The sequence below is a fragment of the Protomyctophum parallelum genome (assembly GCF_964188405.1).
Source record: "Protomyctophum parallelum genome assembly, chromosome: 13".
NCBI lineage: Eukaryota > Metazoa > Chordata > Actinopteri > Myctophiformes > Myctophidae > Protomyctophum > Protomyctophum parallelum.
Window position 1 is genome coordinate 13,092,465 of NC_139708.1, and position 13,737 is coordinate 13,106,201.

At 40.8% G+C, this 13,737-nt stretch overlaps 2 protein-coding genes across 2 annotated transcripts in view; one reads left to right on the forward strand and one right to left on the reverse strand.

Moving 5' to 3' along the window:
• Positions 1-1,554: 1,554 nt before the first annotated feature.
• On the reverse strand, positions 1,555-7,678 carry LOC310868491 (cysteine-rich venom protein-like; the record flags this gene model as incomplete). The annotated part of the gene is made up of 8 exons (XM_083778947.1): positions 1,555-1,670; positions 2,130-2,212; positions 2,370-2,464; positions 3,746-3,888; positions 4,727-4,817; positions 5,475-5,554; positions 6,617-6,691; positions 7,564-7,678. 8 exons carry the CDS (start codon positions 7,676-7,678, stop codon positions 1,555-1,557), a joined length of 798 nt encoding a protein of 265 aa, XP_083635073.1.
• Positions 7,679-13,270: 5,592 nt separating this feature from the next.
• ccdc171 (coiled-coil domain containing 171) overlaps positions 13,271-13,737 on the forward strand; it is a gene marked incomplete at its 5' end in the record, with an annotated part of 28,556 nt that continues 28,089 nt past the window's right edge. The window contains one exon of the mRNA XM_083778948.1: positions 13,271-13,359. Coding sequence (XP_083635074.1) covers positions 13,271-13,359 — 89 coding nt within the window. The remainder of the gene's footprint in view (positions 13,360-13,737) is intronic.

Below are 13,737 nucleotides of genomic sequence, written 5' to 3' on the forward strand. Positions count from 1 at the left end.
GCAGTGCATTATGCCCTTATTCAAAGAGGCTTTTACATCTCCCAGTTTGAACCCATTTCATGTAGATGACACCAGGCGTTTGAGTAGATGGATCTCTGATCATCTGGGTATTGAATTCATGGAGCATACAAGTCAATATATACATTTCCATATCAACCTCGTACATAATTTTGAGTACACACTACTACCAGTACCTACTACTACCCACTGGAATGAGCTGCAGAATGTTCAAAACCTTGTTCACACTCATGCATTCAGGTTTCAATGAAGAACTAAACATGATAATATAGTTAAGGAACATATTCAATGTGTAATGCTTCATTGGGTCATCCACTCAGTTAACAGTCTTTGTATTGAGTTGTGCTTGAAATGTACTGTAATTCTGCAAACTGTTAATAAATATTTTAATCAATCAATCCATACACGGACAAATGTGTCCATGGGCATGGCAAAGACTTTGTCTTGTCCCTGAAAAATGTACTACTCACCGTCAGTCTTCAGGTTTTCTTCACAATATGTATGGCACTTATTTAGTACGACACTATGGCATATTAGGAGTCCAACAGTACTAGTGGTTTTCAAATGTTTGGTCAAGTTTACTAAGTATTCATCAAGATTATTATCATTTCCATGAATAAAAAATGATGTTTGAACAATGTTATAATTTCAATCATCAATGCAATTATGTAATTCAACAAACATAACAAATAGCAGAATCAAATAGCCTATGTTTCTCTGATACATGATTACACAGACAGCGGTGGGAAGAAGTACTCACATTTTAAGTAAAAGTACCAAAAGTAAATGTACTCTTTACGCAATATGTCCAATTTCACGTAGAACAATCCTTTGAAAATAGCAGATCTACAAGTTCACAATGTGGCACATCGCGATGCATTGTGAGGTTGTAGATCTGCTATATCAATGAGCCGAAATAGGGCTGTAGTGGTTAATGTATGTTTTGTAGTAAAGTAAATAAAGTAAAGTAAATCATTGTATTTGCCTCTGAGAAGTGGTGGAGTAGAAGTAAAAATATTAACAATATTCAGGTAAAGTAAAAAATACCTCTAAAAAGTACACTACTTGAGTACATGAGTACATAGATCTATCCTGCTTTTAGAGAACCTTGAACTTGAAGTACGGCAGTTTCCCAGCTTTGTGGATGTAGAGCGAAGGATGAACAAACCCTGACATGTTTTATTTAACCTGTCTAATTTGCATGTTAAACTGGCTTCTTCCGCTGTTTTATTTTCTAAAAGCACAGAGGAAAGATATTTCCATTGTATAAACAGTACATAGAGTATATGCCAGTGGTTCAAAAACACTTTCATGTCAAGGATCCCCAAATGTTCTGCTCTTTTCAAATAGCTAGCAAGTATAAAAATGGGTCAAAGTGATCAAGCCATGCTATATCAGAATTGGAACCCCCCTCAAGGACCCCTGGGGGTCCCCAGACCCCATTTTGAGAACCAGTGGTATATATGCGTAGAGTGACAGTATGGATAGCCAGAGAGGGATTAAATCATGTTTCTTGTGAGTCGGTTTGACAGGCGTTTAGATGATCTGACCACTGGTGCAGGTGCAGGAGGCCTGGCAGTTGTTTGTGGTGCAGCCCCAAGTCCCCAGATCAGCACAGTTGCTCCACTTATCTATATACGGACATGGGTTGGCTGAGAGAGAGAGAGAGGGGGTACAGACACGAGATTAGAAGATTAGGGTAAATGTTGGTGTTTAGGATTATGGTAAAACCAGGGTTGGGGATAAAGTAGGGGTCGGGTAATGGTTAGGGTAAGGTTGGGAGAACATGTACGCTCTCTTGTGATGCAGACTAATTGTTTAACCCATTCTGATCTGAGATCAGATTCATACGAGGTTTCCGCCGGACACACACTGGTCCTGATGAACCCATTCTGACCTGAGATCAGATTCTAAAAATGTCAGTCGCTCTTCGATTTTTCAAAAATAGCAGACCTACAAGCTCGTATCGCGCCACTCGGTGGCGCGATATGAGCTTGTAGATCTGCTATTTTTAAATAGCTAAAGCATAACATGATGCTGACACCAAAATGGGTGCCCGGTCAGAATGGGTTAACCACTTAAACCTAAACTACAGTGTTTCGGTCACTTACTGCACAGCTTGTCCTCACAGTCATTGGGACAGTCACCACAAGATGGCCCAGAATTGTAGGGGCGTTCTAACCCGTAGTTACCACTGCAATGAGGGACACAACATCAAATATTAAACATAATCTGCTGAGACAGTAAGAGTAAACCCTTTCCTCTGCAAACCACTACAGGGGGTCTTGCGACCACCCCCAGTGATCCCATAGCATAAAAGGTTGAGTTGGTGTTGGAACAATAGTACTTACGCCGGACAGTACTGACAAACATAGAAGTATTTGTAGTTGGCATCGGGGCAGTGAGCCATGGCACATCCTATCTGGTTGGAGCGGTACCAAACAACCTGTGCAACACACACAACACCACCACCATCATCATCAACTCACTGTAGTAGGAAACCTCCTTTGGGGCCCCTCACACTTAACCCGGTCTCTGTCTCGCTCCATCTCTCTCCCACAAACACGCAATACAAAAGCAAGATGGAGACAGAGAAATCACTCAGTAATCAAAGAGGCCAAGTTGTACTACCAAAAAGAACACGTATTTTGAAGAAACATCCAACATATATGCTCCTGAGCTATCCATTTACTACCGTCACCGGTGCAGCGTCATAATATAGATTAATGTGTGGCATAAACGGTCCCGTCCCGTAAAAATGTAGGCCTACCACTTGAATTGAAAAGCTACAGTAGGAGGAGACCGATACATCAGGAGACTGATAAGATCTCCACAAAAACTGAGGCTTAATTTCCAAAGCTGTGGATCTAGAGTGTAGATCTATCACAGATGCAGTGTTAATTTTGACAGCACATTTTGATTCAAGTTTTAGTCATACTCTTGGATAGAATTTTAGTCATCTGAAAAGTTATAGTTTAAGTCTATAGTTTTAGTCGACTAAATCATAACATTGTATTAGACAATTACTTGTTCAGTTCAGTTATAGGTACCAGTGAATTAAGGTAGTTGACGAACATTTTTTGTAATAGTTTTAGTCTATGAAATTACACAGATGCATGGACAGCCACATAACCTGTGATCATAGCCTATACAATTATATTTTGATTTATTACCAGAACTTGTCGCTGAGCTGAGCCAAGAGTCAGCATTATGAAGGATTATTCTGCAGATGATGCATCATCAGTATGATTGAGAACTCATTGCAAACGCAGCATGCAATGTGCAAATTGTAGTCTAATGGGGTTCCCAGACCTTTTAGTCTGTGTCCCAAAAGAGTAATTAGATGTTTGACCGGAAAATAGCAGGTCTACAAGTTCACAACGTGTCGTTTCTTGCTACTTTGTGAGTTTGTAGAACGGCTATTTTCACTACTTCTTCTGATTTATGGAATTTCTTAGATTTTCTTTGATTTCTTCATGAAATTACAGAAACTTTCACAAAAGGTTTTGCTTTTTTGGAGATGGTTTTTGAAATAATAATAATTAAAAAACAAAATATAGGAAACAAAAAATAAAGGGACCCAGAAAAATTCATCCATGACAAACGTTTGTTTGGGAACCAGTGGTCTCTAATGTTTAGCTAATTCATCTATATATTTGTGCCGTTGTGCTGTTTTGCAGAGGGCTAGGGCCCCCCAACACCCTATATCACCTCTGGCTGGGTGTACCTGTGTGAAGTGTCCCACCACTCCTCCATTGACAGAGCCCTCCCCGTACTTCCAATCCTTCACCTCATCATACCAGGCCCCTATAGCGCTGTCCCATGAGCTCTCTGCACTGGACATGTATAGGTTCTCACCACAACCACTGGCTGCAGAGATGCAGGCAGGCAGACAGACAGACAGACAGACAGACAGACAGACAGACAGACAGACAGACAAGAAATGTTTATTTTAATTTCTTCTGATATTTTTGTATTCTTGCTCCCTGCCCCTCTCCGCATCCTTTTGAATTAATTTTCAATAAAGTGCCAAATCAATCAATCAATCAAAAATCAAATGATGTGGATGTCAGGATCGGAGATCCCTGAAGGTATCCTTCCCCACTGATACCTGTGCATTTAAACTCTATAGCCACTCTAGCCAACTCTACTCCAGCCCCAAAGTTATTAGTGCAGCTGTGCCTGACAGCCGGTAAAAACTAGAGTTCTCAACAGGCCGAAGATTAAGGTCCGGCCGCTGGCCCCGCTGACACCCTTAGATTTCCATATATGGAGCTGACCTGTTCTGACATTCCATAATATACAGTATGTTGATCTGACCTCATCAAATCCTGTAAACTCAAGACACAATCCATATATGGCCATTACAGAATTAATTCCATATGTTGACATGCCAAGGTGCCAGCGCTCGCCCAGCAGTCTGCTGTCACCCAGGTGGATATGTTGATCTGACCCCCCATTCCAAAATGCCAGCACTCGCCCAGCAGTCTGCTGTCACCCAGGTGGATGCGTGCACGGGCGAAAGAGTGAGGTCGCTTCTCGCCCTCAGCGTCTCACTGCAGGTATTAATAACCTGTACGAGCTGTTTGAACTTGTAAGATGTGCGCCACTGCGGACATCTTACAAGTTCACTTGTATGCACTCTTATTTGCTTGTATATCCCCCTCTCTGTCTGTCCTCTCTAATAGTGATTATTATTATTACTTACTACTGATGGTCCTTTCCACTCCGGGGCTGTGTTCCAGGATACACTTGTTGGCCCATATCTGAGCGTTGGCAGCAGCTTCCTCATTCCACATCTGTGAGAACGAGAGGACACAGGGCATTACACACGCACAGATGCACGAGTGCGACCACACACGCACGCACGTGTACATACACGCACGCACGCACACACACACACACACACACACACACACACACACACTGGGGCAGCACACAGGGACCAAAATGGATACAAGTGGTCAGCTTTCTTGTGTATAGTAAGAAATTGTGAAACATCAAATACATTTTTAAATTAATCAATAATAAGATAAAGGTATATTTTCCATTGTATCTGTTCTGTGCAGCTGTTGATCTTATTGGTTGGGGGGGCAGGGAGAAAGCAATACAAATTTCACTGCACACACACACACACACACACACACACACACACACACACACACACTGTGCGGCCCCCCACACACAATCATTCTACAGGTGTGGCCCCCGGCCTAATCTTACTCCTGATGTAGACCCTGATTTATATTGGCCACATGACGTCTCATTTTGTCAATGTTTGTTTAACTGCTGTAAACAAACATAAAAACTAAAAAGTCCTTGGCTGCCAGGCATTGAAGGGGCTAGTGACTTCAAAAGTGGGGTAAAAAAATAAGGGTGTATAGAAAGTGTGACAGAAGATGATGTACAATGTAAACTTTTCCATGATGTAAACCTGCACATCAGTAGTGTCTTACCATCTTCAGCATGTTGCTGGCGGTAGGCTGCACACCTCTTCTCAGCTGGTTGTGTATGTTCACAATGTTCTGCTGGTCAGCTTCAGTCAGCAGTGACAAAGGTGCAGTTGGGGGTGGTTGGGTGGGTTTGATTGATTGATTGAACAGTTTGCAGAGTGGGCACAATTTGATGAAAGTACAGATCAATACAAAGTATGCTAAGAGGATAAACAGCAGAAAAAGCACTAAGACTTAATTGTTTACATCAGGGTCATCCATTTCCAATTCATCATAGTATTGAAAGACATACAAATATACAGTAGCCTGCTGTGCAAAACAAAAAGAATAAAGAAAAACTCCACAACAAATATGTACAGTAGCGCGGGCCTGAGTTGCAGTTGCGGTTTTTGAGGGTAGGGATTCACATTCCTTTCCGGATGTTGGTAGGGCGTTCCACATTTTTGTGGTATAGGAGTGAAATTAATTTAACACCTTGTTTGAGCCGAATCTGGGTTGAACGTGATGTGGTCTGGAGGGTGGAGGGGATACTGTTTTAAGGTGCTTCTACTTTACATTACTATGTCCATTTTTTGAGTGGTGCAACCACTCCTATAGACAGCTATGTGTGTCTCTGGCTGGCTGGCTGTCTGGCTGTCTGGCTGACTGGCTGACTGTCTAGCTGGCTGTGTCCGTCCCTACCTGGCTGGCTGTGTCTGAGCACGAAAATTACGTTTGTTTGCACAACCAAGTGTCACTGTTGCGAGTGTTGCGCAGCCTAACTAACACACATATAGTTTATACTTCAATACCATGTGTTACTACAAATGTTGTACGTCGTACTTCTAATTCCCTTCTTTTCATGGTATGCCCTTTGTTCCCTTAAGGTATTATGTGGATGCTTTCACATACAGTAACACCACAACACGTCATGCCTGCTAGGTGATCGAAACTAGTATTTGTCTTCAGAATAGGGAACATCGACATCTAGCTGAACTCTTAGTCGGTTTCTCTGATAACAGTACAGTGAGTAGATGAGGGTTTGTTATTCATCCTCAATGAATAACAATGAAAATTATGTAAAAGTAATAATAAGCACATTTGAGTAAACTTTGAAGTGTGTTACTGTTTTTTAATACTGGTATATATTTATATTATACACTAACTTGCATCATGTTGGTTTGTTTCGTCATGCTCATCAGCCCCTCCTCCCACCTCCTTACGGCCACCATTCTCACATTCTGTAAAATACAACATTATGTTATTGTTAAATATAAAAATAAATAAATAAAAGATTTCATCTTACAATGCAATGTGAGACATTGTGAGCAGTGTTAAAACTAAAACTGTGGACACGTCAGAAACCTGCTTAGCAAGAACAATGGCTTCCATTACAGCATGAACTTTCCAGGTGTGGTAGCTGGTAGCTGGGTTTATGAACTGTCCACAGTCCAGACACACTAAACAGAAATGGTGTCATCTCAGAATGGGCATTATAGTGAGGACCAATTATCTGAAAATAGGTTGAAAAAGTGGTCCTTAAAATCGAAAAGATTCAGTCAAAATACAATGTAATGTAACACATAATCACACATTGAAAACTCAGATTACTTTGTCGCATTGCTGAGCCACTAATCCAATATAGAGGGTATGCACATGCATACAGTGAATGGCAGAACTAGTGGCAAAGTTAATTTAACGTTGTTAATGTTGTTTAATGCAATCAGTAGGCTATACTTTTCCAGAAAGTATTTTTTTTTTGCCATTCACTAGGCGTTCCCGCATAACTTCCGGGTATGATGATGATGTCACACGCATACCAGATATTTGTGGTGTCTCCTGCGGTAGGAGACCAAGGCAAAACTATACTAAACCAAATAAATAATGATATAAACTCCCACAGTGCAATAACTGATGAGCCTAATGATCCAGGTTCAAATAGAAAGTTTTAAATGTGTTTTTGCTCTTGATTGATCTCAAAATCATTCTCCATGCATTCAAGTTTTCACGGGATGACTCATGAGTAATTGAAAGAAAAACACATTTGTTTGGGGTGCACTATTCCTTTAAGCTGTTAATTATCATGTTGTAAAATCAGGTCAATCATCCTTACCGTTTTCCGTTCCTTGGTTGTCGTAATGGAGCTGGAACTGAATGGATGATTCGACAGTGTGATTTTCCACACACACACAGAAGAGAACAAACAGCAAAGTACCACAAGTCTTCATCCTGAAACTCAATGACTACTGATATAGCACGTTAAATTAACTGACTAATATACCTTGTCCAAAAAGGAACAAGCCCCTTTTCAATGCGTTCCTGGCTCACATGTAACCTTAGAGAGAGGACGTAGAATATGAATACGCACATCGTCAGGTGGCTGCTGGGCTAAAGAGACTTCAGTTTACATCACATCACATGTAACCTTACCCAATCCTTGTTGAAGTGTTTTTAACAATGCTTTTTGACAGTGGCTCAGGAGGTAAAAAAGTAAGTAAGCCTTGCCGAGCCATGAGGCCCATAGGGCAGGAGCCTGTCTCCTGTTTTGGTAGCGTACTCCTATTTCTGTAGGAGGCAGCCTATACAAGTACACCCCCTGGACATGACACTAGTATGTCACAGGGACCTACCCCAATTTCCAGGTGCGTAACCCTAACCCTATACCACACGGAAGCCACGAGTGAACCAGCCCCGTATGTCGGACTAACGGGATGTCGGACTAACACTTGACCCCTCCATGAGTCTTTGGTATAACCCGGCCAGGGAACGAACCCTGACCTTCCAGTCACAGGGCGGACACTGACACTCTAACCAGCTTTGTTCACTTTATGCTTATGGGAATATTATGAACCCATGACATTTCCTCAAGCTCATACAACTGTAACTAAAACATTAAAAAATATATATTGGTGAATGATCACTAGCAGCTCACAGTGTTTTGTTTGTACAGTAGGCCATTTTAAGTTCTATATGTCAATATGTAAGTTGTATGTTATGTTTCATTTGTTGATCGATTTTGTTTGTTTCAATTTGTTCTTTCTTTGGGCTTCCTGACTACTTCATTCCTTTCATGCCAATTTGCAGCCAATGAGGTAAATGTAAATTCCTGTCTATTTTCTTTTATTATGTTTTGTGTGCTTATATACCAGTAACCAGAACTACTGACTCGTTTTTGAGCCACATAAAGGGAGTGATATTATATACCTCTATGTTGCGGTATTAAACTTACAGTATACACACACCCTCCTTCTGAATGAAACCACACCCAAAGCTTTGTTCACTATGGGGATATTATGAACCTGAGATGCATTTCCTCAAGCTGAAACTACTCAAGTCATTTTTAAATAAAACTAGGTGGCTAGCTCCACAAAGCAGCAACTTCCTGACAACCCAGAGAGGAACCCTATGTTTGCCAGAGTTCTGGGTTCAGAGGGTTTCAGTTCAGGAAAACACAGCTGGGAGGTGGAGGTTGCAGACCATCCTGCCTGGAATATAGGTTTGGCTAAAGAGTCTGTTGACAGGAAGGCAGAGATAAAGGCCACACCAGAATATGGAATATGGTGTTTATGTCAGAGAAGTGGGACTGGGAAGTATGATAATGGGTGAGGAATACCTCCCATTGAAGAAGAATCCTCAGAGGATCAGAGTCCAGCTGGACTATGACAGAGGGGATATGTTCTACGACCCTGAAGACATGACTCACATGTCTCATCTACATCTCATGAAGACAATTTCACTTGGAAAGGCTGGTGATGCTAAAAACATTGATATCAAAGTCTGCCAAGCAGAGATGTCTCTTTCTATGAAGATATTGTGTGTGTGTGTGTGTGTGTGTGTGTGTGTGTGTGTGTGTGTGTGTGTGTGTGTGTGTGTGTGTGTGTGTGTGTGTGTGTGTGTGTGTGTGTGTGTGTGTGTGTGTGTGTGTGTGTGTGTGTGTACACGTCCCAAACTCTTCTCCCTTCTGGCTCCAAAACTGTGGAATGCACTTCCCATTGCAGTCAGAACTGCAGCATCACTCCCAATCTTCCGCCGTAGTCTGAAAACCCACCTTTTCAGACTTCATCATGGCCCATAGCACTTACCCTACCCCCCTTAGATAGCATTTCTGTAGACTTAGATAGCATTTGATACAGACTTATAGCATGTTATGTAGACAGCACTATAATTGCATTGTATGTAGTCATAGCACGTCATAGTACATAATTATGTATAGCATAGTATATATGTATAGTTTATATGTATAGTTTCATTATATAGATATTCCACTGTTACTTTCTTAGCTTATGCATGTTTCATGATAAATGCTTTTTATGTTATGTATTATTCCCATGCTTTTTTGTTCTTGCTTAATGTAAGTCGCTCTGGATTAAGAGCGTCTGCTAAATGCCTAAATTGTAAATTGTGTGTGTGTGTGTGTGTGTGTGTGTGTGTGTGTGTGTGTGCGGCGTGCATGAGTGCATGTGTAGTGAGTGCCTCTGGAAACATCCATTTACACAACACTTTAACCACATGCAACCTATAGTGTCCCTATTCTGGGGATGAACATTCAGCAGAAATAGCTTGCTTGTAGATCAGCTATTTGGCGTGTAGATGAACTAATGGAGGGGAGGACATACAGTACACACTCCTGGGAGACTCCAGTCAACTAAGAATACAGCCAGGAATTATGTAATAACATTCCCCTTAGTTTATTGATGTGTCATTCAGTGTTTCAGTACAGCAGTATAGAGAGGATCAGCATTCAGCAACACTCTCATTAGTGCAGTGCAGGAGATATGACACACGCAGACTTTCAGGAGAGCAGTAGCAGCTCATTACTGTTGTATGAAGTAAGATGATCCTTATATCAAAGTCATTATTCATCATCACTGACCGTCTCTATGATCAAATCATCATCATATCAACTCTGCTCACTGTTTACCACCACTAACACCATGCACTGGATCCTCACACTGACTGGACTGACTGACTGACTGATTGACATAAACTGTTTGTTTGTTGTGGTTTAAAATGAACTCGATTGGTGTTTGGATTTCCCATCGATGATGTCACTGGTGGACGAGACACAGACTGAGTAGAAAACAATGGTGCTATTTTATCATGATCATTAGTGAGGACCAATTATAATAAAGTCAAAGCCGTACGATTTGTCACACACGTTACCGCAGTGAAATTTGTTCTCCGCATTTGACCCATCTCTTGGAGCGGTGAGCCGCAGCCAAGGAGCGGTGAGCAGCAGCCGTGCCGTGCTCTGGATCAATAATTTGATTAGTTGATTTGACCCCCCAATCCAACCCTTTGATGCTGAGTGCCAAGCAGGGAGGGTCCCATTTTTACAGTCTTTGGTATGACCCGGCCGGGGATCGAACCCCGACCTCCCAGTTTCAGTGGTGAAGTGGTCTTTCAGAAACCTGAGAAAAACAAACAAAAACATTCTATTTACTTTAGGACCGTGGTAATTGTTTTGTGAAGGTATTTGAATGTGAATGTTTTTTGTTTAGTAAATACAGGATAGGCTATAGGATTATTTTGGTTCAGATATAGTTTCAGATTGTATTGGATGTTGTCTGTCATAAACAATATTAGTTTGCCTCTTCTACAAAACTAAAACTTCTCTTGTATCATCATACCATACATGATACTATCATTTTCCACCACGGAGTAACCTCGCATCATGATCAGACTATCCAGCAGGGCTCTAGACCGGACTCACCACCAGGTGACGTGAGTTTACCACACAGTAATCTAGACTAGTAAGAGAGTGGCGACACTAGCGTTGACTCCCATTGTAACAATGGAATGCGGAAGTGCTCATTCTATCTCAATAGAATAGTTACAATGTTTGGAACTATAGCCCCCGCTTTGCGGCGAGATCAAAGCGTGTCGCCACTCTCTTACTATTCCACTCGGAAGTCGGACAGGCTACAGCCCGGCGTCACTGAGGACGCTAAAGAATAATGGCGTCACATTCAAACGGCTCATAAGGAGATGTTTTTCTGTAAGTGTTTTAAGGTGTTTTTCCAACAATATTCCTTAGACTATTGCGTTAAAGTCTCCTCTCACAATACGTAGAGTTGGACAAGCTGCGGTTTTGAACTATTGAGAAACGTTCACGTTGTGCTATTTACTTATCTCTGCTCCTCTGCATCTTTGTTTTGGTTTATTTCATAGATGGCTGTTTTGGTGAGATTAGTGACCTATCGAATTCTGTGACTCGGGCGCGTTATTTTGTACGTTGATTATTTAGATTTATTCAAATTTCTGTTACAAAGGGCTGAAAATACATACCACACCACATGCACACTAGCCTCGGTCCCAGGCTTACTTATCTGCGAAAAGAAAAGCATGCACACTTACCCAAAAGTTGTGAATAAATTGAATGACTTCCTATCAACAACTTACATTAAATTGTATATAGCCTTGCCATTAATACATACAAATCTAATACATTTTATAATACAATAATATAATGCATTTAGTTTGACCAAACACCTCAAACAATCACCAGCCTGCACAGGGTTCGGTAATTCGATAGGTCACTAACGTGGGTGTAATACCTGGCAACTATAGTGTACAAGAGCCCAGCAACCAGCAGCTTCCCCTGATACCATACCAACCACCTACAAATAGATTAAATCAAATAAACGGTTGAGATGTCAGGAGCTACTGACTGAGTATAAAGCAGCTGTAACATGAAAATAACAAGTTGGTGTTACTAATAACTGACTAACTAACTTGACTGAGATTTAATACTAAAGACAGTACTCTAATAGGTAAGTAAACTGTAGTGCAAATTAATCTGGTAACAACATTTGTCTATAATGTATAATATTGCATTTATAATGCATTGTCACTTATAAGGCTTTATCAATGTTTATAATAATTATACATAACAACTTATAACAAGGTTTATGGAGTAGCTATTATAAGTGTGCTGGTCATAATGCATTATAACATTATAACTACCAGGCAACACTTTTCTTAAAAGTTTGTGTTTATAATGTAATTGCATTTGTAATGCCCTATAATGCACTTATATGGTTTTTATAACACTCGTTATAAAAACAAATGTTTTTCATGATCCAATCCAAGCCAACTTTATTTATAGAGCAGATTTCAAAACCAAAAGTGACCAAAGTGGTGGAGGTGGCTCAGGGGTAGAGTGGCCAGCAGGGCAGCGGAGTGAGGTTCCCAGTTCGATCCTGGGCTCCCCCAGAGTTAGTGTCAAAGTGTCCTTGAGCAAGACTGCTGTAATTGCTCCTGATGTGCAGGCTGGTGCCTTGCCATCGGTGTATGAATGTGTGTGTGTGAATGTAATGAATGCACAATCTATATAAAGCGCCTTGGATAAAAGCACTATATAAATTCTAGCCTGGGCAGCATTCCTTTTCGGGTTTATGATCCAGTCAAGAGTGGATGATATCGTTACGTCATGTTGTAGTCATTGTTTTGTAGTCATCAGGCCAGAACCCTCAATCTGGAACTTATTTTCCTCAAACCGATTTTTCCAAATAAAAGCTGCAGGCTATGAGAGAATGAGTCATGCTTTTATTGGGAAAAATTTGTTTGAGTGAAAGGAAGTTCCAGATTAAGGGTTCCGGCCTGATAACTACAAAGCAATACCTACAGTATGTCGTAATGATATAATCTGCTCCCGACCGGACCAGGTTATATAAATGCAACATGTACCTGCACAGTAGGTATACTGTAAAAACAATACAATACAACACAATGTTTTTTTGGATGCTAGCATGTCTGGATTTACTAGAATTACATTTCATTCCATCAGTGAGAGTACAGATTTTCTGACCAGTGGAATAATGTCAGAGGCATCGAGGAGGAGACGCTTTGAGCGAGCCAGGGCTCTTGATGCTGGACACAACGGCTCTACTGACAAACACACAGCAAGGTGAGAAGAAGGAAAGGGCATAATATCATCAGTTAACAACATGAACTATATATAACACTTCATTATATTATGATAATATTACATGGATAATCATCACCTAGTGGACATTCATTTGTTAAACCCATAGCCTTGTATAATCACAAAATAATTAGAAAATACCATTTAATTAACCACTAAAGCCTTATATACTTTGTTTTATATGACAAATTGTGTAAATAGCCAAAAGGCGTAGATTGTCCATTTAGCTATTGTTTTTCTTTGACACGCCTACTGTATAATGACATGCCCCCACAATAGGGACACCAGGTTGAAAGTGATTAAGGAAGGACCTGTAATATTATTCTGTATAATAAGCCTTATAATCAGTAACAACATTTC